Source organism: Mus pahari, chromosome 14, assembly GCF_900095145.1.
Source record: "Mus pahari chromosome 14, PAHARI_EIJ_v1.1, whole genome shotgun sequence".
Taxonomy (NCBI): domain Eukaryota; kingdom Metazoa; phylum Chordata; class Mammalia; order Rodentia; family Muridae; genus Mus; species Mus pahari.
The window spans coordinates 76,670,852-76,692,800 of record NC_034603.1 but is presented as its reverse complement, the minus strand read 5'-3'; the positions used below and the strand labels follow the sequence as shown (position 1 = coordinate 76,692,800).

Here is a 21,949-nt window from a genome sequence, read left to right as displayed (position 1 = left end):
TTAAGAGCACCGACTCCTCTTCCAGAGGTCCTGAGTTCAATTCCCAGCAACTACACGGTGGCTCACAACCATCTGTAATGGGATCCGATGCCCTCTTCTGATGTGTCTGAAGACAATAGTGTACTCATACAAAATAAATACCTCTTTAAAAAAAAAAAAAAAGTCATCCTGCGGTAACTGGATGAGCCTGGGGCCCCAGAAGCCTTCAGAGACCCAGCAACTCCAAGAGATGCAGAAAGCAGGAGCGCTTCCCTCTTGCTGCTTCACACCTTAGAGACCTAAGGACTCTGGGAAGGCCATGAGGCCATCTTTAGTTAGGAACCGTTTCCGCGGAGGGAGACAGTTGGAGATGTGGAGCAGATCTCCACATCTTCAGAAGGGTACGAGAACTTCTGCCTTCAAATGTAAAACACATCCCCCGCTTCATACTCAATAACGTCATGCTATCAAGTCATTTATAAATGTTTATTAAATGTCAGTAATTTTTACAAAGCAAATATTAATAGTAGAGGAACAAACTTTTGCAAAATATGTACAAAAGTAAAAAGCCTTAATGCATATCAATTTGTTTGGTGAAATGAAAGCATACCTTTGACTCTTAGACCTGCCATAGGAATAATTTATGACAACTCTTGAACCAAATCTCTGACCAAAAAAAAAATTTTTTTTTGTTCTACAGCTATACCAGCTTAGTTTCAGGAAAGTTTTAGAAAGATGAATGGGGAAAAAAAAAACCTCCAGCCACAAATACTTTTATTCAGCGTAGTATAAACCATGTGTTGTTAGGGACAGCATCTATAAGGGCTGCACTGTGTGCTTCTTGTGCCTTGTGAGCTCACGCATAACAGAGAAAAGTCATTCAGGATATTTTGCGAATCTGCTTTCAAGTAAGAGGTAAAGAGAAGGTACACAGTATATGCTTCATTACCATATGCACCCAACAAGAACACACTGCCTCCTCCTTCCCTGTCATCCCCGGTGCCATTGAAGAGGCACGGTTAATGTCAAAATCGTCACTCACTTTGGCGATGTTGTATCTGTGAACAGAGTAAGAATTACACACTGAGAAGGTGGCTTCATCAGTGATCCTCACAGACCCAAAACTTATACCTCATAGATTCAGGTAGGCTGTACACCATCTGGCAATTTCATCAAGACTAACAGAGTCAACGTCACAAAAGTCACGTCACAGCCCACTAAACGCTACCACATGACTAGTGCTTTATTAAACAAACAAACAGACAAACAAACAAACAAACGGTAACCTCTGCAGTTGAGAAGTTGAGCCAGGAGGATCTCAAATTCAAGACCAGCCTGGGGTACCCAGGGAGACCCTGCCTCAAAAACACAAATATGCAAGCCAACAAATACAAAACAATGCCGTGTGCCACCCAAGGCACTCCAAACTGGCTGGTCAGACCTGACTGCTTGTTCTACAGGGGGAAATCCCGATGCTGATCTACATCTGGGAGGACAGTACAATGTTAGCGGATGAACACTGCTTTGATGAATCTGATATCTGCCCGTCTGCCGGGCATGGCTAGAAGCATCTAGCTGATGGTACCTGAGGAGCCACCAGCAGGTTTTGACACAAAATTCAATCCTATTGTAAACTGACTAAGCCCTAAACTCGTACCGTAAGAAAACGGGCATCACGTGCTCTCATGCTTTCTGGGCTGAAAAGCCAACCGCATCCCGCATTTTAAAAAGAAAAAGAAAAGAAAAAAAAAAAAAGCAGAAAATACTTTCATTCGAGCAGCACAAACCAAAGATCTCTTGATTCATGGAATTTAATGTGCTGAAATCACAGGAAAAGAGACATATAGCCAAAGTCTGATTTTTCCAAAATAAAAGGACCTGAAAAGCTTCACTCTCCATTGTTCAAATGAAATGAAATGAAATAAAAGGGTAACAAAGCAGCTTCTCTAGGTTTATTAGGGAACTTCTTACAAATGTTTGACTGGGCCTTATAGGTAGGATGCCCGGGTTCATACAGGAAATTCAAATTAACACTGACGCTTGGTCTTCTCAAACGAGAAAAATAACATCGCTAACAAATTGCAACTCGGAGTCAGGTTTCAGATGGTTTGTTTGGGGTTTTGCCTAAATGTATCATTAAATAATGAAAGCACCAATTTGAGGGTTTTCCAAATAGCTTGAGACTCAGGATATAACCGCATAACTTGGCCATTTTATTCTTCATATAAACGAGGCATAACCGGATGTGAATACCAACAGTGAGAAATACATGCCATCAAAACAGATGCCCAAGTGTTTGGGCATACACACTAGAAGGTAAGAGTTACTTGGGTGGGGGGGGGGCATATGACAATTCTTGTCACTTCTGGCACTAATGTGGTCTTACTTTCTCTTACTTTACAGCAACAGCTGCCACTGATGTGACAAGCATTTCCCTGTTGAGTCCCAACTTGAAACTTCACCAGAGAACCCTTTGGGTGTGAAGTACCCACAATGCACTGTGATAGGAAAACACAAACAAAAAGCCCAATACGCTCCTCTTCAGGACATCCCGTCGTGCTCGGCTGAAGCTTTTCTTTGGCTATCCAGTACCCTTTCCAGAGAGAAAAGCTATAGGGACGGTTCCACTGAATACAGACAGGACTTGGCAGAGAGCAGCAGCTCAGGCCATCACAGACAGATATCTGGGTGGCAGCTGCACATCTTGAGTTAAGCGTGCAAGAAAACATGGAACAAAGCCCTTTCCCCATTAAAAAGAAAATTAAGGTCTAAATCTGGGTTGTTCTCTTATTTATAAGGCAACTCTGAAAAGTATAAAAAGATTTTGAAGTCAACCAAGACACTTGTGTAGTTCTTTGTCAGTAAGCAGGAAGGCTGAGGGATTGAAGGAGGAGTCTGGATTAGGCACAGTCACATCCCGAGACATACACAGACCAATACCTCAACTCTAAGGCATGGTTCAGGGACTGGGAAGTCAGCACACTGAGGGTTAAGCGCCTTTTCAATTCTGTTGGCTAAATTTCATCTCCCTTTTCACACAACAGTATTTCACTTCACAAAAGGACCTGACTTTCAGGGTGTGTAAGTGTCAGACTGTAAATGTGGACCGTGGCTTTCTTTAAATTCTAAACAATCCTGTGGAGATGACATGTAAGTAGTCCACCACGTGAGAATGGATCTAGACCACACTGGGTTCTGAGATGCTGCATGCTCCTGAAGGAAGCTGCAGGGACCCAGAGGGATGCTGTCCCTAGTTGGGAGCTCTTGTCCTTTCTTGGTAACGGTCACAATGGAGGAAGTCAGAGATCCTGCTCTGTCAGGCAGGATTTCTGTGCTCACAGCAGAGCTTAAATGTAACCAGACACAACTGCTTTCTGGAGGGACTGACTTTTGCTGCCTTCACTGCACTTAGCTGTGGCCGATGCACAATAATGTCTGCTAAATTAACACAGACCACGTGTTACTGCGCACATTCAAATGCTCATCAGCACTGGAGTTATGCTAACCCCATCAATTTAAATGACATCTCTCTCTTTTTTTTTTTTTGACAAAAAAAGGGACGAGATGTAGAACCATTCAAATATCCATGAATTATGCTAACAACACCTGCACTGTGATACTGACATACACATCTTAAGCTCATGATATTACCAAGGCAAGAAAGCACTGGACTTTATGACCAGAACGACAGTGAAAGCTAAAATCCAGGACAAGTCAGGTCTCTCAAGTATACACTAGGGCCCAGCTTTTGCAGCCTCCAGCAAGAAAAGAGGAAAGTCATTGCCTTCGGGCCTCAAAGTCAGCCAGTCTTTCAGGGCCCAATTTCTTGCCTGAGAACAGTTACACAGTAAAACAGGCATCATTGTCCTCGTGCACTCTCCAGGGACAGCAGGGACAAGCTCAGGTTCTACAAACTCACAGGCCAGTTGGAACATGCCAAATGGGTTAGTACACCAGCCACTAAATTTTATCACAAGCTACTTCATGGGCATAGTTTAACTTAGAAATAGTGTGTGTGTGTGTGTGTGTGTGTGTGTGTGTGTGTAAGGCAAACCTCCTTAAGTATGGGCCAAAAAAAAGGCATTCTTAAGACATTTGAATGTACTCAATGAAGCTATGTCTCACACACAATGACACATACAACACATACAAACTCTGTCACAGAGAGACACTAACCAGGGACAGGGTACTGAAAGGATGCCTTTTTGAACAGTTCACAGGGAAATGCTGCCCACCAAGCTCTCGGGGACCACAGTTCTGAGTTGCTGAGGTTGAGACAGTGGGACAAAGGAAGAAGATCCAACAGTGATTCCCTCCAGCAAGGCACAAAACCCAAGGAGACAGGACCAGAAAGTCACACTCTGGGGCTGCTTTGGTGATGTCTGTCACCAAGGTGCTTGCCCTTTCCAGATGTTGTAACATGGCACATTAAGTTAGTGACAGCATGTATGGCAAAGGAAACTGCGTTGTCACTGGTCACCTCAGATCAATATAGCACATGTACCATTTGTGACCGCATCAGCATCAGGCTGAAATCCATATTGTAAACTTAAACAGTAAGACATTACCTTCAGAAACTAAAGAGATTGAGAAAAACAAACTATTGCTGTGTGTGTGTAGGGAGCTAAGCGTCTGTGGGCCGAGACTGCTGCCCTACAGAAATGAAAGAAGTTGAGAAAAATATACTGCTGTGTGTGTAGGGAGCTAAGCGTCTGTGGGCCGAGACTGCTCCCTGAAACTTTTCTCTAACAGCCCTTCCAGACCAGGGCTCACGCTAGCGAGGCATGTCACTGCTGGGTAAGGCACTCTCTTTTTAGAGCTGAATTTTCATGCTCTCATCCCTACAAGTACTTAAAGATACTGCCTATTCTTAGCACTGCAGGACAATTAGGAGAATTCAGTTTGTAAGCAGAAGAATCCAAAGCCTGAAAGACACCTAGTGTAAGGCTGCCAGGAAGTTATAACTGGACTTGAATGTAAGACACAGTGAAACCGATCAAAGCCCAAATTCCAGCAGATATTGGCAATGGGTTAATTCAGCAGCTGTCAGCCACAAACTAAAGGCCACAGATGGACTAAGTTTTCCAAGAAGTTAGAGACAGAACTGAGATTCATCTAACTGCTGTTGTAAACTGCTATTTAAAAAGATAAACAAGACAAACAGGAAACAACGGAATCACAACAAGGGATTAAAATAGCAAGTCCTGGCATTACTGGAGCATGAGCTGCTTCAGGTTGTCATGGAGGATCGTGTCCTTCACGTCTCGGAACACAAGGCGGATGTTCTCCGTGTTGATGGCGGTGGTGAAGTGGTGGTACAACGGCCTCTGCTGCTGGTCCCGGCGTTTCCCCCGGAAGCATTCCACCAGAAACTTTTGGACGTCTCTTAAGCAGTGTGGGTCCCCTTCAAATTCTAGGAAATAGTCTTTGATGCTTACAACTTGCACTTTCTCCTCAAGCAAGTCTGTCTTGTTTAAGAAGAGGATTATAGAGACATTGCTGAAAACCCGGTTATTGACAATTGTTTCAAAAATGTTCAGAGATTCTGTAAGGCGATTGGTCTGGCGGTCCTCCATAAGCACCTGGTCATATTCACTTGAAGAGACAAGGAAAAGTATCGATGTCACACTGTCAAAGCATTCAAACCAGCGTTTCCGTTCTGATCTCTGGCCACCTACGTCAACCATTTTGAAAGGAACATTTTTAATTTCAAAGTCGTACTCATGGATGCCTTTGGTGGGCCTTCTGGCAAGCAGGATATCTTGCTGTGATGGAATGTAATCCTGGAAGAGAAAAGGATTTATACTTAGAGTCCACAAGTAGCAACTGGTCCAGTAAATGGATGTGCAAACTAAATGATTAAAACCAACCAAGCAACCCAAGGCTCTAGCATGAGATCCCATCGCCTCAGCCCTCAGGAGCTGGAGTTACAGGTGTAATTCCATGACAGGCACACCGCCCACAGCTGACCTCACCCACCTACACTACCAACCAGTGCCCACTCCTAGGTTGTGCCAGCATAATCTCATTGTCCCAGCATCTCCATGCTGGTCCTTGCCCCTCTAAAAACAGGAGGATCTGAGGAGGTAACTGGTGAGGCTCACCTATGCTTGGTTCTGACCTAGTCTCCAATTCATTACACCTTCTTCTTTACTGTACACACCTCCTTCTCGACTTGGGATAAGCTCCACACTGTCACCCACGTGACAAGTGACGTGCCACATGCATTTCAGACCTTAGGCCGTGGTGCAAGCAGCTCTCACTCACTGAGGAAGAACACACTCTGAGCACCTGGAGGGCACACACACCTAGCACACTTGTCAAGACTGCTAGCTCTTCTGAACCTTTATGTAACCACTGCTATAGTGACAAGGCTGGCATTGAGTTTGTCATGATCCTCCTGTCTCTAACTTTTGGGTGCTAGGATTACACATTTATTCTCCTACACGTGTGTGTGTGTGTGTGTGTGTGTTAAGGCAAAGCCTTACGATGTTGTCCTGGCTGACCTAGAACTCGTTGACAATTCTCCTGCCTTAGATTTATTTACAAGTGCTAAGATCCCAGACCGTGACACCATGACTAGCTTTCTAGACCTTGTGACCTGGGAAACAGTAAGATCTTGAACAGAGGCAACTGTTAGCTGCAGGGGTGAGACACCGCACTGGGCGGCACACTTCCTCACGTCCCCGACTGGCTCTTCCTTCTCGGGTGGCTGTACTTTTACACAAGTCATACGGCTTTTTTGACAGAAACAGTTTGACTATTATCTTCATGTTCAAAGTATTTTAAAAGTCAAGGCAGGATCAAAAACCGTGACTTTACAAGCTGTATGCATTTTATGCCCTTCTAAGGGCTTGATCAGAGTAGGGTTTCTATAGCTTTAGCTGGAGAGAAGCAAATGCAGTTCTATGATTTGTCCTTAAGTTCACAGATGGGCGGGAGATAAAATATAGCACAGCCAGCCTTACTCTCCTCTCTCCACACTGATTACGTAATCCCCTTTCCCCTGTAGATGTGGCTTCAGAACTATTCATACCCTAACAGTTTAAGCACCTACTATACACAGCTGGGAGTGGACTATACCATTTATCTATGAGCTAATTGATTGCCTACTTTGTGCCAGGCACTGTCTCTAGGCACCAGGGACTTAATTAACTCTTGTAATCAAGGTAGGAAGTTCTGGTCCTCAGGAAAGAATAGATAAAAGAAAAACAAAGTAACCATCAGCATGCTAGATGTAACAAGGGAGCAAGGGCTGATACAGCCAGGGAGAGATGGTAGCTGCGTTAGCCAAGCTTCCTTCCGGCCAGGGCGGACTTCAAGGTCATCTTTTACTACATGGTAAGTTCGAATCTAGCCTGAGCTACAAGAAACTTTGCCTCAAAAAAACCATCCAACAAACAACATCAAAACCCCAGCAATGACGAAAAGGATGTACATCAATGTTGTGCTTAGCAAACCTGCCTGAAAACAGACGCACGTCAAACAAGCCCTTTAGACTGTAAGAAAGCACTCTTAAAAAATACCATTATCCAGGCATTGTGGTGCAGGCCTTTAATTCCAGTGGAAGGCGGACACAGGTGGAGGCCTCAGTGAGTTTCAGGCCAGCTTGGTCTACAAAGCAGGTTCTAGGCCTACGGAATAAGACCAGGTCTCAAATAAACAACAACAGATATCAGAGCTGGTCTGGGGTCTGGAGAGGCTGCTCTGCAAAGGACAGGGTTTATAGTTCCCAGCATCCACATGGCAGAGAGAACTCTAGTTTCAGGAAACTAACATCCTTTTCCGGGTTCCCAGGGCACCAAGTCAGCACAGCAGTGCACATACACACACTCATACGAATCAAATAAAAATGTAAAAAAATGTAAAAACTGTTCAAGGCTGGGGAGGTGAGCTCACTAAAGTGTATGCATACAGTGTGAGCCTGAGGTCCTAAGTCTGCATCCCCCCCCAGCACCCACATAAAAAGGTGGGTGCTAACAGCACCCCACCTATAATCCTAGAGTCGGGGAGAGAGACAGGAGGCTTGCTGGTCGGCAGTCTAGACAGATGCGTGTGCTCCCAGTTCAGGGAGAGACCCCATCCCAGACAAGGCAAAAAACAACTGAGGAAGACATACAACATCAACCCCAGTCACTCCACTAGTGTGTGCACATGTATGTGCGCTTGCACCTCTCATACGTACCTGCTCCCTAATGCTTTTCTCTGACCGTGTGTATTATGTGACAAACTAAGTTATAAAGAACTCAAGTCCTAAGAGATAATTATATTTGTGGGAAGCAGGTAAAAAAATATTCCTTGAAAGGCAACATATAGAATTAAAAGTTTAGGTTTCGTTTGTTTTTTGAAATAGGCTGGCCTTAAACTTATGATCCTCCTGCCTCAGCTTTCACTGCTAGAATTATAGATGTGTGCCATCACACCTAGAAGGCAAATTCAATTAGAAAATATAAGCAAAATGTAAAACTGGACCTGCTAGAGAAACAATACAGTACCCAGTGCCCTAAGACCGCAGTAACTGATTTCCTTCCTTTCTTTTCTTTTTTTCTTTTTTGGTTTTCCGAGACAGGGTTTCTCTGTATAGCTCTGGCTGTCCTGGAACTCACTTTGTAGACCAGGCTGGCCTTGAACTCAGAAATCCGCCTGCCTCTGCCTCCCAAGTGCTGAGATTAAAGGCATGTGCCACCACGCCTGGCTGACTTTCTTTCTTATAGCAGGTAAGTCCTGTGCCGTCATGAGCACACCAACCCCCAAGCCTCAGAACCACAACTTGTCTAACACAACAAATCTAAGAGGACGTGAAGGCAGCTGCACTGGGATTCAAGACTAACAAATAGCCCTGGGGCAGAAGCTCTAAGCACTGAAACCTTGAAATCCACCTGACTCACAATAGAGCGAACAGATGGGAGCGCTCACTCTCTGCCTGCTCACTCTCCGCCTGTCACCTGTTGTACATCATAGGTACTGGGAGCCATGTGCACGCCCAGCTGAGTCACTGGCTCTGAGGCAAACACTGGGGAGATAACAGGGTCTCTTTCCAAGGTGTCTCCCTCTTACCTCAGTCTCCTCTGCAGGCCTGGGACTACAGCCCCAGTCACTGGACTCCAGCACACAAGAGTCCTGCTCTATTTCTGCTATAGAAAACCCAACACCGAAGAATAATAGACAGTGTGAAATCTCACTTTCAAACACAAATCTCTTTCATGTTGACAAAAATTAGAAATCTGTCAATGTTTGTAGGAGAACAACTCAGGCCACTGGCACTGAAAGAAAGGAACGGCTGGCTGCCTGGTAGCCTCTAACTTTCCTGAGCAGCTGCCCCAAACAGAAGCAATGCTATCCCCACGACTGCCTCCAAGTACCAACTGTTGAAGGCAAACCCAGAACTATTGTTTCGAAACTTACCGGTACTCCAAGCTTATCCAAGTTATCCAAGAAATACTTAACAGACTCACCCTGAAAACAAGAAGAAAACAAAGTTAGGAAGGCTTGAATGTCACAGTTTATGTAGTACTGTGGGGCTGTACACTTGGTCCAAAGATACTTTTGTTAGTCACATTCAGAGAAGCTGAAGCAGGGGGATTACCAAGTGTGAGGCCAAAAGCCGGGCTACATAGGGAGACCTCTGTCCCAACCCCAAAATGAAGGCAAACACAACACATAGAGCTTGACAAATACTAACTTTAAAGCACTAATGGGGCTGAGTTATGCTCGCCCAGCATGCTCAAGGCCCTGGGCAGTCCGCAGCACAAACAGCCCACAGCAAGCACAACACAGGCTGCCGAATTTGGTATGGCTTAAGGAATGACTGCGAGACTGCTGCTCCTGCACTTGGCCTGTGACCACAGGTCAGCCTGACTGAAAGAAAGGAAAACAATGTCTAGCACTACACAAATGTCACTGCAAACGGTTTCAGGTCACCGCAAAGATCTTTGTTGTGACATCAAATTTGGCAGGTCTACTCCCTGAAAGCTGGGCACCTATGGGACTAGTAGCTCTACCAATGAGCTTCTCAGAGCCTGCCATCCTAGGGCCCTGTCTGCCTGTCCTCTGAGTGGGTCTTTACCTGGCCACAGCTCAGTGGCCCCTCGCACTGGTCATTTGGAACAGAGCAGATCACTTAAGTTATGCAAAGCTTTCAATGCTGGCATGTTTTATTATACAGCATCTAAAACCATATTGGCCGACAACTCTGTCCATTCTATCAGGTTTGTGGGAAGCCGCTGCACTCACGGTGGCAGGCAGACTTGGGGTTTCTATAGTCTAACACTTGGCTGAAAGCCTAAGCTTTATTCTAGCAACAACATAAATCCAAGCTATTTTCCTTGAAATGGTGAGATGACCAAGGCGTCCCAGTGCCAGCCATTCCCCTAGGCAAAAGCAACCTGCCCTGAAAAGGGATGCCAGGTGGAGCAGCTCGCAACAGAGCCGAGTCATCCTGCAGTTTCTCCTGCGAGGCTCCAGTTTCCGCTTCAATCCACACTCATCAGAGAGACACTCAAAGTGAAGACTCAACACAAGGACCCAGTTCACTGTTTAGTCCAGGGTATTCTTTAGTTTGGGGACGGGGGTCATGTCAAGATACACTTCTGGTCACAAAAACAGGTTGATGAAGAACATAACCAATATGGTCTGAGGCTCACACACTGATCTGCTGTTCTTTACCTGAGGTACAGATGGCTGTGAGCTGCCTGACGGGGTGCTGGGAATCAAACCTGGGTCCTCTGGAAGAGCAGCCAGTGTAGAGCCATCTCTTTAGCCCCAAGCTTCCCCTTTCAAACTGGGTAGCATCCTTTTCCCTGAGCAACCCGTGCTGTTTGTAGGTTTAGAATCCCTTCTACCGCCCAAAACCACACAGTGAAGCCACCAGGCAGCATGGGAGGTAGAACCTTTAACCTGCCTGAATTAATGTGAAGGCAATTTCTACAGCTGAACTAACCATAAATGGGGAACTGAGCATAAACACAGGACAGGTCACTTTAACTGTCATTTACTGTTTCTCCCTCTGTCTCAATTGGGAACACACAGTGACTTGTTTTCAAGAACCTGGTAAGGGTAAAATCAAGCTGCTATAAAATTGATATTTCACAGGAAAGAGCAGGGATTGTGCCAACGGCTCCTGGCCTGCAGAAAAACTAGATATAATGCCCCCCAACACACACACACACACACACACACACACACACACACACACACACACACNCANNNAATAAATAGGAAAAAAACTTGTCTGCGTGAGTATATGTGTACGTGTGTGTGTGTGTGTCTGTGTGTATGTGCACATGTGTGTACAGGTGCTTATGCCTGTGCATGTGAACAGAAGTCAGAAGAGGGTGCTGGTAAGCCCCGCCTCCTCCCTGTAGTCCTTTTGAGGCACAGTTTCTCCCTGAACCCAAGGTTTGCATTTTGCAGGCTAGGCCTGCAAGCCCCAGTGACCTTCCTGTCTCTGCTCATTCAGAGCGGGGACACTGGTTTGTTGTGTGGGTGCCGGGATACCAACTCTGGTCCTAGCGAGTGCACAGCAACATGCCTGGCTGCTGAACTGACTCTCCATCGCTGAGTACTATCTTATTTAAACAACAAATAATTTTAGTTCCCCCTCCCAGGGTTTCTTTTCCCTCTCTCCCTCTCTCCTTTCTTTCTCTCTTTTGAAACAGGGATAACCAGGATTGGCTTTGAACTCACAGCAGCACCTTTCCTGAATGCTAACATTACAGGAGTGGGCCACTGCTGCAGTTTTAATACCACTTTGACGATAAACAGCTTTGGGTACACAACTTTCTATACCTTTCCAAACTATATGCATGGTGATGCTCTGGGTAGAGTTACACATTTGTTAAGATTCCTGCTAAGCTCTCCTGGTTCCTCCTCCCCACACAGATGAAAACACTGAGTTCATTCTTCAATATCCTCTAGACAAGGATAAAACAAAACAAAACAAAACAAAACACCCAACTGGTGGCATGGCCTGAAATCCTGGCACAGAAGCCAACTGGTGGCTTGGCCTGGAATCCTGGCACCTGAAAACCAGTTCAAGGTGATTCTCAGACTGCAGCTCAAAGTCAGGCTAGGTTATGTGAGCCTCAGCTAACTTACTGATTAACTAACTAGCTATCAACAACAAAGAGTAGAAGAAAAAAAGTTCCTCATCCAGTCAACAGTAAAAGTTGGACGACATAAAAAGCATTTGTATCATGTATTCAAATACCCTCACATGCGCATCACCTCTTCCTTACACATAAATACTCCCACCCTACTGTTCGAGAGGGTTTACAGCAGACCGTGCACACAGCCTGTGGCATTACCGATCCATACAAACCTCTTAGAAAGCCAGGAGCACTATGTCCCATAAAGCACTCAATGGCCTTGTCTGATCCAAGGAATTACTCAGCATAAACAACAGGATGCACACAAAGGGACAGTGGAGCTGGGGCAATGGCCCACACTGGAGACTTGGGAGTCCGCCAGAACGATGAGCTTTAGAGTCAGTTTGATGCCAGCCCAGGGTATGTAAGACCCTGTTCAAACACCACCCCAAAAGGAAAGAATACATAAAATGCCATTTACTCAATGATACCTACAACAATAAAATCTGGAACATTATTTTTCCACATAGAATTAAGAAAGAAATATAATAAATCTGGATATACATACATATAAAATACTTTAAGTTATCAAACATAATCATCTGATACCAGTCACATATGAAATACTTGTGCTATTAAATGCTAAACTGAAGTAGTAGATTATAAAGTCAAAGCCTACACTGTTGACTTACAAGGCCTTCTTAACTTTTGCGAATGTGGGACAATACTCACACAGCAGCAGAGCCTGACCCAAGCTTACGCCGGGTCTTTAGTTGTTTGTCCCCCATGGCTAACTTAGTCCAATGTTTTTATGCACAGAAATGGCGGTCACTGTCTGTATGTGCTTGGCCTGGCCTTAAGAAAACCTTAATTCAAGCTGGGTGTGGTGGCGCACGCCTTTAATCCCAGCACTTGGGAGGCAGAGGCAGGCGGATTTCTGAGTTCGAGGCCAGCCTGGGCTACAGAGTTCCAGGACAGCCAGGGCTATACAGAGAAACTCTGTCTTGAAAAAACAAAACAAAACAAAAAAACAAAAAAAAAAAAAAGAAAGAAAGAAAACCTTAATTCTATATATAGCACACCCTGATTCAAAGATCTATGATACTATTAGCTCAGCTGTATATTAAATTAACTCCTTAAAATATGGGCAAAGGTAACTGTGTAGCACTGTAATATTTTTTTTTTTTTCTGAGAATGAGAGCTATGCCTGGTAGCTATGCCTGTAACTCTAGCACTGGAGAGACCAAAGCTGGGGGACAGCCATGAGTTTGGGGCTAGCCTACTGTACGAGGTGAATTCCAAACAAGCTTGGACTATCTAGTGAGACCCCTAGGAATGAATCAGAGAGTGGAGGTGGGAAACTCCTGTCATGTGTCTTCTTTTGGAGGTACAAACACTTTAAGTGGTTCAGCATGCATGCTAGTAGTCTTCCAGAGACTAGCATCCACCCAGCAGGCTACAGCCACACCCAGCGGCTCACTAGTAATTCTCTCCAGTCTAGGGGATCTACACACTCTTGTAGCCTCTGTGGGCACCTGCACTTGTAAGTTCCTATCTGTAAGCATAATTAAAAGATTATTTTTATTGTATTTTAATTATATGTGTACAAGTCGTTGCCTACATGTATGTTAGTATACCACATGTGTTCAATACCCACAGAAGCCACGAGTGTCAGACACCCAGGAACTGGACTTACATACAGCTGTCAAGCTACTATGTAAGTGCTAGAGACTGATCACATGGGAACTGGGACTTCTGTCTAGCTCCAATAAAAATAAATCTTACAAACAAACTCCCATGCACACCTCCCCACCTTCCTGCCTCTGCCTCTCAGTGCTGGGTTTCAGCACTGACTAAAGGGATTCATCTGAAATCTTATGGGTTCAAATTAGTCTGTGTTTTATTTATTACAAATTAAAAAAATCTCATGAAAACCAAGTAGTATAATGACCACAGAAAAAGGCATGTAACACAGAGACAAAACAAACGAACAAAAAACCAAGTCAGCCAGGGCGACACAGTGAGGCCCTGTCTTCGCCACAGAGAAGAAAGGGGCATGTGCGACTGTGTCAACCCTCAGTCTCTAGTGACTCGACAGAGAGCAAGTCTGGACTTTACACATTCAAGACTTGGAAATTAAATTATTTTAAATCCCTTTCCATTTCCGTATGGACGGGCGTCTACTGTTTCAAGACTTGCCTCCTCCCCTAGTTCAGCCACATCTACTCTAGGACATAAACATTCAGTGTTTATGGCAAACATATTTTGGTTAAAATTAAGTCTCCAGTCAAAAGAGTACGCTGGGGCTGGAGAGAGGGGACAATCTGGCTTCATTCTCTCCCCTTGCCTGCTGCCCCACCCCTTTCTGACAGGGTCTTGCTGTGTAGCCTACAGTGGCCTTGAATTCAAGATAGTCCTATCAACACCTCTAAAGTTCTAAAAATTGTTATCAGCAGCTTTTACATTTTATTGAGGGGAGAAAAACCACAGGAAAAAACTCTTTTTATGATCTCAAAAAGTTTTAAAAACAACCACAAAAATGTGTATAGTCTGCAGATTACCCATGGACACATGGCAGTGACTCTGAACTGGGGGCCTAGGACTTCTGATGGTCCCTGCTGATGTGTCCAGAGTCTGGATCTAACAGCCTCTCCCTCCAAGACCATGTGAGAAGGAAGAATGAGCTGCTGAGAGAAGGTTGCGCTAACCACCTTTTCCTAACAAGCTCAGAGGTGCTCGCTCGCTCGCTCTCTCCTGGCTCCCAGTGCCACTGGGAAGGCAAGCTTCTTTCTCTAAACTTCCCCAGGTCCCAATTTATCCAACTGTGAAGGGAGGAAAGGAATTCAGTGGTTCAACAGTCACCTCTTTTCAGCCTAAGGAACACTGACTTAAAGTTGGAGTTTCTTTTCAGTATAAGTCGTGCTATTAATCTGAATTTTGCTTTTATTGTCTCATTATTCAAGCGATGCACCTTAGTCTCTCTGCAAGTAAAATACAGGATTTTATGGAATACAGAAACACTACAGCCTTAAGACTTGAAATTGGGTTAGCCTTTCCCAGTCCATTCTCTAATACTGAAAGAATTTTAAATCAAAATCCATTTCCTAGTTAAGAGTTAAATGTCATGATGTTTTATGTCACCTCTGATTCTATTTTTTCTGGACATTTAGGCTCCATCTAAACAATGGCACTGTGGCCTGCAGACTCGGGTCTAGCCCCACAAAGCCCGTTGGCAAAGTCAATGGGATCCACTGGGCTTCAGTTACTCTCTAACGTTCAAACCCTGAGAGGCTACAAACCTTACTTCATCAGCTTTATCAACTTGTACCTAAGCAGGAAATAACTACCTTGTCCCTCCCTCATTCCCAAGATTCGTTAAAGCATGCTAAAACGTACTTTCTTTGCTTGAAAAGACACACTGGTCTAGGAATCTAAAAGCTGAAACTTAAGCTCAGAAGTAAGTTCTATAAAGCAAATGGACAGAGCACGTTCACAGGTCACCTACTGTCCAAGACTTGTTTTCTGAAGAATATGGAATTTTACCTAGAGAGTCCAAGAATATACAAGAAGAAACTACTTTTTTTGAGAAAAAAAAACATACTAAAAATACTGGCAGTTTTATGCCAACAGGGAAAAGACAACTTTCCTTGGCAGACAGGTTAAGAAGTGGAGGTTTTAAAGCCTTAGCCAGGGTTCAGTGGTTAAGAGCAGTTGTTGCTCTTTCAGGGGACCCAAGTTCAGATCCCAGGATCCAAGTCAGGTAGGTGGCTCACAACTGCCTGCAATTCCAGCTCCAGGGGATCCAATGCCCTCTTCCAGCCTCTGTGGGAACTGCCACATAGGTGAGGCAGGCGCACACAAATATTATGCTAGAATGCAATTTGGCAATATGTAGCAATGCTTTAAAAAGACTGTCACTGGAGCAATACTAAAAGAATCTGTTCAACTTCAACCACAGAAGTCAGTTACTGCTGTCAGGGAAGCACTGGATTCTTTTATTTATCTAGACTGTAGATCAGATGCCTACTACCCACAGGCCAAACTACTGCTTGTTTCATGGCTCATTTCTAAGTGATTGGGGACACATGAAAAGGGTATTTTTAACATGTGAAATGGTATAAAATCAAATTTCAGGGTTTAAAAATAAGACCACCCTGGAGAGCAGGCAGCCCCCACTCATTTACTCCACCAGTATCCCTAACTGCTTCCACGCCCTGCATCCCAGGAAGCAGTGGAAGAAGAGCCCACGGGCGTCGAGCATCTTTGACTGTGCCCACGCCCTGCATCTGAGAGAGCAGTGGACGCAGAGCCCATGGGTGAGCTTTCAAAGCTTTGCACCACTGCACAGGGCGCTGGGCTTCAAGCTGAGAATGCTTCACACAACCCCAGTACTGCCAGCCCGTGCCTGCCCTTTGTCTCTCTCAGGCAGAGGTAAGTTCACGCTCATCACAAAAAGAAACAGAAAGGGGGTTTGAGTGCTATGCTTTTAATATGCACCAAAATACCAGTATTTGTGTTATCGTTGAGTCCGATGGGGAAGCATCATGTTTCCTATGTCATTAATGACACTAATGTACCTAACTCAAAGAACACAATGCGGGTCAGCACCTGTAGACTAACCATCACTACCCATTTCCAGAATACCTACTTCCCTGTGGCTCACGGTTATCCAAGCAAGGGATGGAGAGTTAAGTCCTGCCTGACGGCCGCAGCCAAACAAGCCTGTGCAGAGACTACAGACTTAGCTTTTCAGTGAGAGTAGAGGTTCAAAGCTGAGGACCTCAGGAACAACTTAAATAGCAGCTGGATTCTCTAGGAGTTCGAGGCCAATCTGGTCTATATATCGAGTCCCAGGCCAGCCAGGGCTATACATCAGGACCCGGTTTCAAAACAAAGCTAGTACCAATAACAGACAGACTAGAGATTTCCAGGACTTTCCTTACTCTTGCTGAACTTACTATCAACGGTGCTCAGTCAGCTGTTTGTCAAGTTTGGAGTACCTGAAGAACCAGCCTGCAGACAGTCTGCATGCATATCTACTTACCCAAGGAGAATCTTTTCAAAGAAACTGAGACACCTCTAACTGAGCACAGCTGCCACTGGACTCTGACAGGGGACAGTAGAGTGGAGCGAGAAGGAAGTGGTGGGACAAACGCACAAAGCTGTGAATCGGTGTGGCCCAGAACTCCTCACTAACAGAAACTTTGTTGGAGACACACTAAGTCTACCAGTACTAAGAGGGGATTTAAGTTGCTCTTGTGACCTGAGTATCACTATGATCAGGAACTTGTCAGAAGTAAGAGGCACTCACTATTCATCTGGGAAACGTAGCTCAGTTGATGAAACCATCTGCCTAGCATGCATGCAACCCTGGGTCCTACCCCAGCACCAAAGTGCAGCGGCACACACCTGGAATCTCAGCACTTGGACAGAGGCAGGAGAATAGGGGTGGGGAGGTGCAGTGGGGTTGAGCCCCTCCTCTGCTTCACAGCAAGTTTGAGGTCAAAATGAACAAAATGAGACCCATCCAGTCTCAACAGAGAAACGACAGAGGTAGCAAGGGAGGACTAAAATAATTATTCTGACACGTACCTTATAGGTTCAGTGTCTTGGGCTGGAGAGATGGCTCAGTCATTACAAGCTATATGCTCATGACCAAGTTCAAGGGCTCCAGAGTGATGACCGTTTACTACATTTTCTGAGCACTAGGATGAAATAGACTTTGTTCTTCTGCGCAAGAACTACCCTTAAGCGCTGCCACTCAACACTGGGTTTTGAAATTAGCTTTGGGAGAGTAGATTCTATTCTTGAGAAAGTCCAACCTAAAATTATAAGGCAAAACAGCCTTTTTTGGAGAAGCTTATACTACTCTGGAAAACTCATCTCAACAACTGACGTTATGACTGAATCTCTGGCAACGTCAAACTGTTTTTCTACACTCTCCAGTGGTCAAACGGAAGTGAAACTTCATCCACACAAATTTTCGATGCACATCCAGTTCCAAACTCCAACTCCAATTCCTGAAGCATCGTTCAGGTCCAAAACCCATTTAACTGCAAATTAAAGCTTCCCCTAGCCTTCCAGGAGAAGTGATTAGCACGCTAAGAAGCACAGGGGAAAGGACCTAGAATTCTTCTGAAGACTAACTATGCCCAATAAGATCACATGCTCACGGGGCAGCGGCTACCCACATTTCGCTGCTATGAAGATAGACCAGGGCCTCACACATGCTAAGTAAGTAGTCCACCACTTTCAAGGATCAGATGTGTAAAATGTTATTGCATATCAGCATTAATGGGTGGACATTTATGACTGGCTTGACGGTAATAGTAAGCACCGAACCTGAACAGGTAAAATACCCAATTCTTCTGACTGGTAAAGCCTCTCTTACATCATTCTATTACATTCTGTAGGAACTTGTATTCTCTCTTCTAACATGAATACTCTCTGTGATGGTCTTCACTTTACGTCTCGGCATGAGGAGTCTCCACGACATTATCTAGTCCTGTAGGAAATGTGCTCTAGAAAGTTTGAGCCTTGTGTAAGTAACCCTGACTGGCCTGACTCACTATGTAAATCGGGCTGGGTTCAAACTCAGAGACTCAGTGGCTTCTGCCTCAGAAGAACTAGAACTTTAGTATGTGGTGCCACCTCAAGTACTTTTGTTTTGAGGTGAGTCACGATCCTCCTTCCTCAGCCTCCAAAGTATTAGGGACTAGTCATACAGCTCATGCTGCCACACCCAACTTAGACAAATAGTTCTTACTGGTATAGGTCAGAACTGCTTGATGTGCCTATTGAAAGAACAGATTCCCCGGTCGACTACAGACCTGCCATATCGGACTCTTAGCAAGCTGTAAGAAAAATGACTGTGAGGTAGCTGTCCTTGGGGTCACTTCACGCTGACATGCATTTTAAAATTAACTTCAGCTTTTGTGACTATAGGAAGTTAACTTTTTAAAAGCCTGAAATTAGCAAGATGGCTCAGGGGCTAAGAGGACCTGCTGCTCTTATAGAGGACCTAGGTTTACTTCCCAGCAGCTACATCAGGCAGCTTACGAATGCCTTCAACTCCAGTTCCAGAGGACCCAATGCTACCAGCCTCCACAGGAACCTGCACAAGTGCATACATGCATTCATTTAGTTAAACTTAACTAAATTAAAAAGTATAAAAATAAATCTTTAAAAGCCTGGTAAAAGGAGTTAGCGATTGCTCAGTGGTTAAGGGCACTGACGCTCTTCCAGAAGACCCAGGTTCAAGTTCCAGCATCCATGTGGTAGCTCACAACCAGCTATATTTCTAGTTCTAAGGGATCTGAAATTCTTTTAGTCTCTGAGGGCCCCAGGTATATAAGTGATTTATAGGTATCCATTCAGGAAAAATACACATATGCATAAAAATTAAATAATGAAATAATAAATAAAAGCCTGATTAAAAATGCCAAGCTATAATAAACTAGGCTAGAAATTTATTTTTATTTTATTGTAAGAGTAGATTTTAAGTCACACTGCATATTCTTCATAATTCAATTAAGTCAGGACTTGTATGCACACTCACACAAATAAAGACTCCATTTGAGTTTAGGGACAACCTGGTCTAAAATGAATGAATGAATGCATGCATGAATAAATGCATGCATGCATGAATGAATGAATGAATTGCTAGTAGATAGGATCAGACACAGGTTTAATACTGAGAAGTTCCTCTGACTAGAAATTGGTAATATACAAATTTTAGAGAAAACTCTGGGAACAATAAAATACCAAGGGTCCAATTTACTTATGTTGGTTGGTTAAAATCTACCAGCCAGCTGTGGTGAGCCATCCCTATAACCCCAGGACAAGCTGAAACTATATATGCATATAAAGACCCTGTTGACAAAAACTAGCAAGCCAGCATTTCATATTTAAATCTTTAGCTAGTCCCAAAGAGTATACCGTCCCCTATATACTATACTATACTATCATACTATACTATCATACATACTATAATTATTGTAAACTATAACATACTATTATATATTCTCTTAAAACTGAGCCCTGCAGTCCGGCGTGGTGGCAGATGCTTGTGAATCCCAGCACTTGAGGCTGAGACACAGACGACGCCTTGAGTTCTGGGACACCCTGGACTACACACAGCTGAGAAGAGCTTGAGTTCCAACCAAAGGCCCCTCCCTCCCTGTGCATCGTTCTCCCTCCTGGGCCTGGCACGAGTGCCGGACACAACGCCTCTCACTTTTGTCTGAGGACTTCATAAGGAGAGATGGAGAGATTTCCAGTAGAAGAGTCTGCAGAATAGCCAATTCTGTCCATTTTATAGATTTTGAAAAGTCTGTAAGTCAATAATTACACAGCTTATTCAAGACTAATTGAAAGAAAACTACTTTAGTAGCAAGAACTGAGATTCTTGTGGTTTTTTTCCCAGTAAGAATCAGTTCTTGAAGAAACGTAACTTGAAGATACACTCATTTCTACTCTTTCTTCCCATGGACTGTGGTTTTCACCAGCTGCCCTTGACCTCAGGAATATCCTTCTGTTGTCTGCCTGAGGGTCTGTACCTTTCAAAGCACCTTACTTTAAACTATGGTCCTGTACAGAAATACCTAGCCTCCTTTCCTATATCCCAGGCCAGGATTGTTATCTCGTACACAGTAACAGCTCCAGGACCATCTATCTGCTGGATGCTTTGTACTGAAACTTCCCGTTTCCGACATCCTGTTTCCATCTAGTATTTCTCCAAACGTCAGTCACTGAAAGTGTAGCATACGGAAGGATGGCCATCTGAGTAACAATTACTGCATTAAATCTGCTTATAAAGATGAAAGCATAGACCAGAGAAAAAACAAGCAATAAACCTAAATGTATATGTATAGCTCAGTTCTTCCAAGATATAATGTCCATTTATTTTTTTCAGTATGTTTGAATGTCATGAAAAGCACTATGGGAATGGGAAGTTATAGTACCGAGATGCTATAAAGATAACAAACATTCAAATATCTGGTGTGAGGGCAAACATTAAATGCTACTACTAAGTAAAAAGGCATGCAAGAAAAGTAATAAGAGCTGCAAAAGAGGACATACAAGTAGAATTCAAAATGACATTTATTCAGGTGTGTGAGTGTATGTGCGCACACTTGCACAAGCTGTGGCACAAGTGTGGAGGTCAGAGGACAACTGGCTGGAGTTGGTTCTCTCCTCCCACAGTATGGGTTCCAGTCATCTCACTGGCCCTCAAATACGACTTGAAGGGATTAGATGATGGTAGATCTTCAGAACTGCCTTTTTCTCTAAGTAGACTTAAGTTGCTTGTCTTCTAACCAAGAGCCAGGCAGGGTGGGGCCTAGGTCAGGTCTCCATCTGCAGAGATTAGGAACAGCCACAGATAATATCGAATTGGAAAGGTTTCTTGCCACAAGAAGTAGATGTTCTAAATGCTAACACTAAGATATTTGATACATGTCAAAGTCTGCTAACAAGAATTGTAGGGACTATTTAATATGTATTACATATGTCTTAACTTTGTTGTACTGGACTATCTTTAGAGACTCTGATGAGAGTTAGAAGACAAACTGAAATCTGCCATTCAGAGTTGTTTGACCTCTAGGAATTAGCTCAGTGGTACAGTATGTAACTAGCAAGCCTAAACCCCTAAATTTGATCCCCAGCACTGGAGGAAATAAAATGTTTTTGAATATAGACCATCATTGCTTAATCTCATAAATGTGAAAAACGTAAATGCCAGGCAATAAGTATGTCTCTAAATAAAAAGAACTTTGCTTTGGAAAAAAAAAAAAAAAAAAAAGATTTTTTTAGCCGGACGTGGTGGCGCACGCCTTTGATCCCAGCACTTGGGAGGCAGAGGCAGGCGAATTTCTGAGTTCGAG

The 21,949-nt window shown here is 44.1% G+C and overlaps 1 protein-coding gene across 2 annotated transcripts in view; it reads right to left on the bottom strand.

The window, feature by feature from the left end:
* Nucleotides 1–451: 451 nt before the first annotated feature.
* The window catches only part of Gna13 (G protein subunit alpha 13), a 39,064-nt gene continuing 17,566 nt past the window's right edge, over nucleotides 452–21,949 (bottom strand). The window contains exons 3-4 of one of the 2 annotated variants that reach the window (XM_021212622.2): nucleotides 9,385–9,435; nucleotides 452–5,762 (exon numbers count right to left, since the gene is read on the bottom strand). In XM_021212622.2, the coding sequence (XP_021068281.1) occupies nucleotides 5,190–5,762; nucleotides 9,385–9,435 (624 nt within the window). In that variant the 3' untranslated portion in view covers nucleotides 452–5,189. Of the gene's footprint in view, nucleotides 5,763–9,384; nucleotides 9,436–21,149; nucleotides 21,423–21,949 lie in introns of those variants that run through there. The other variant, XM_029545930.1, reaches the window with a different exon arrangement.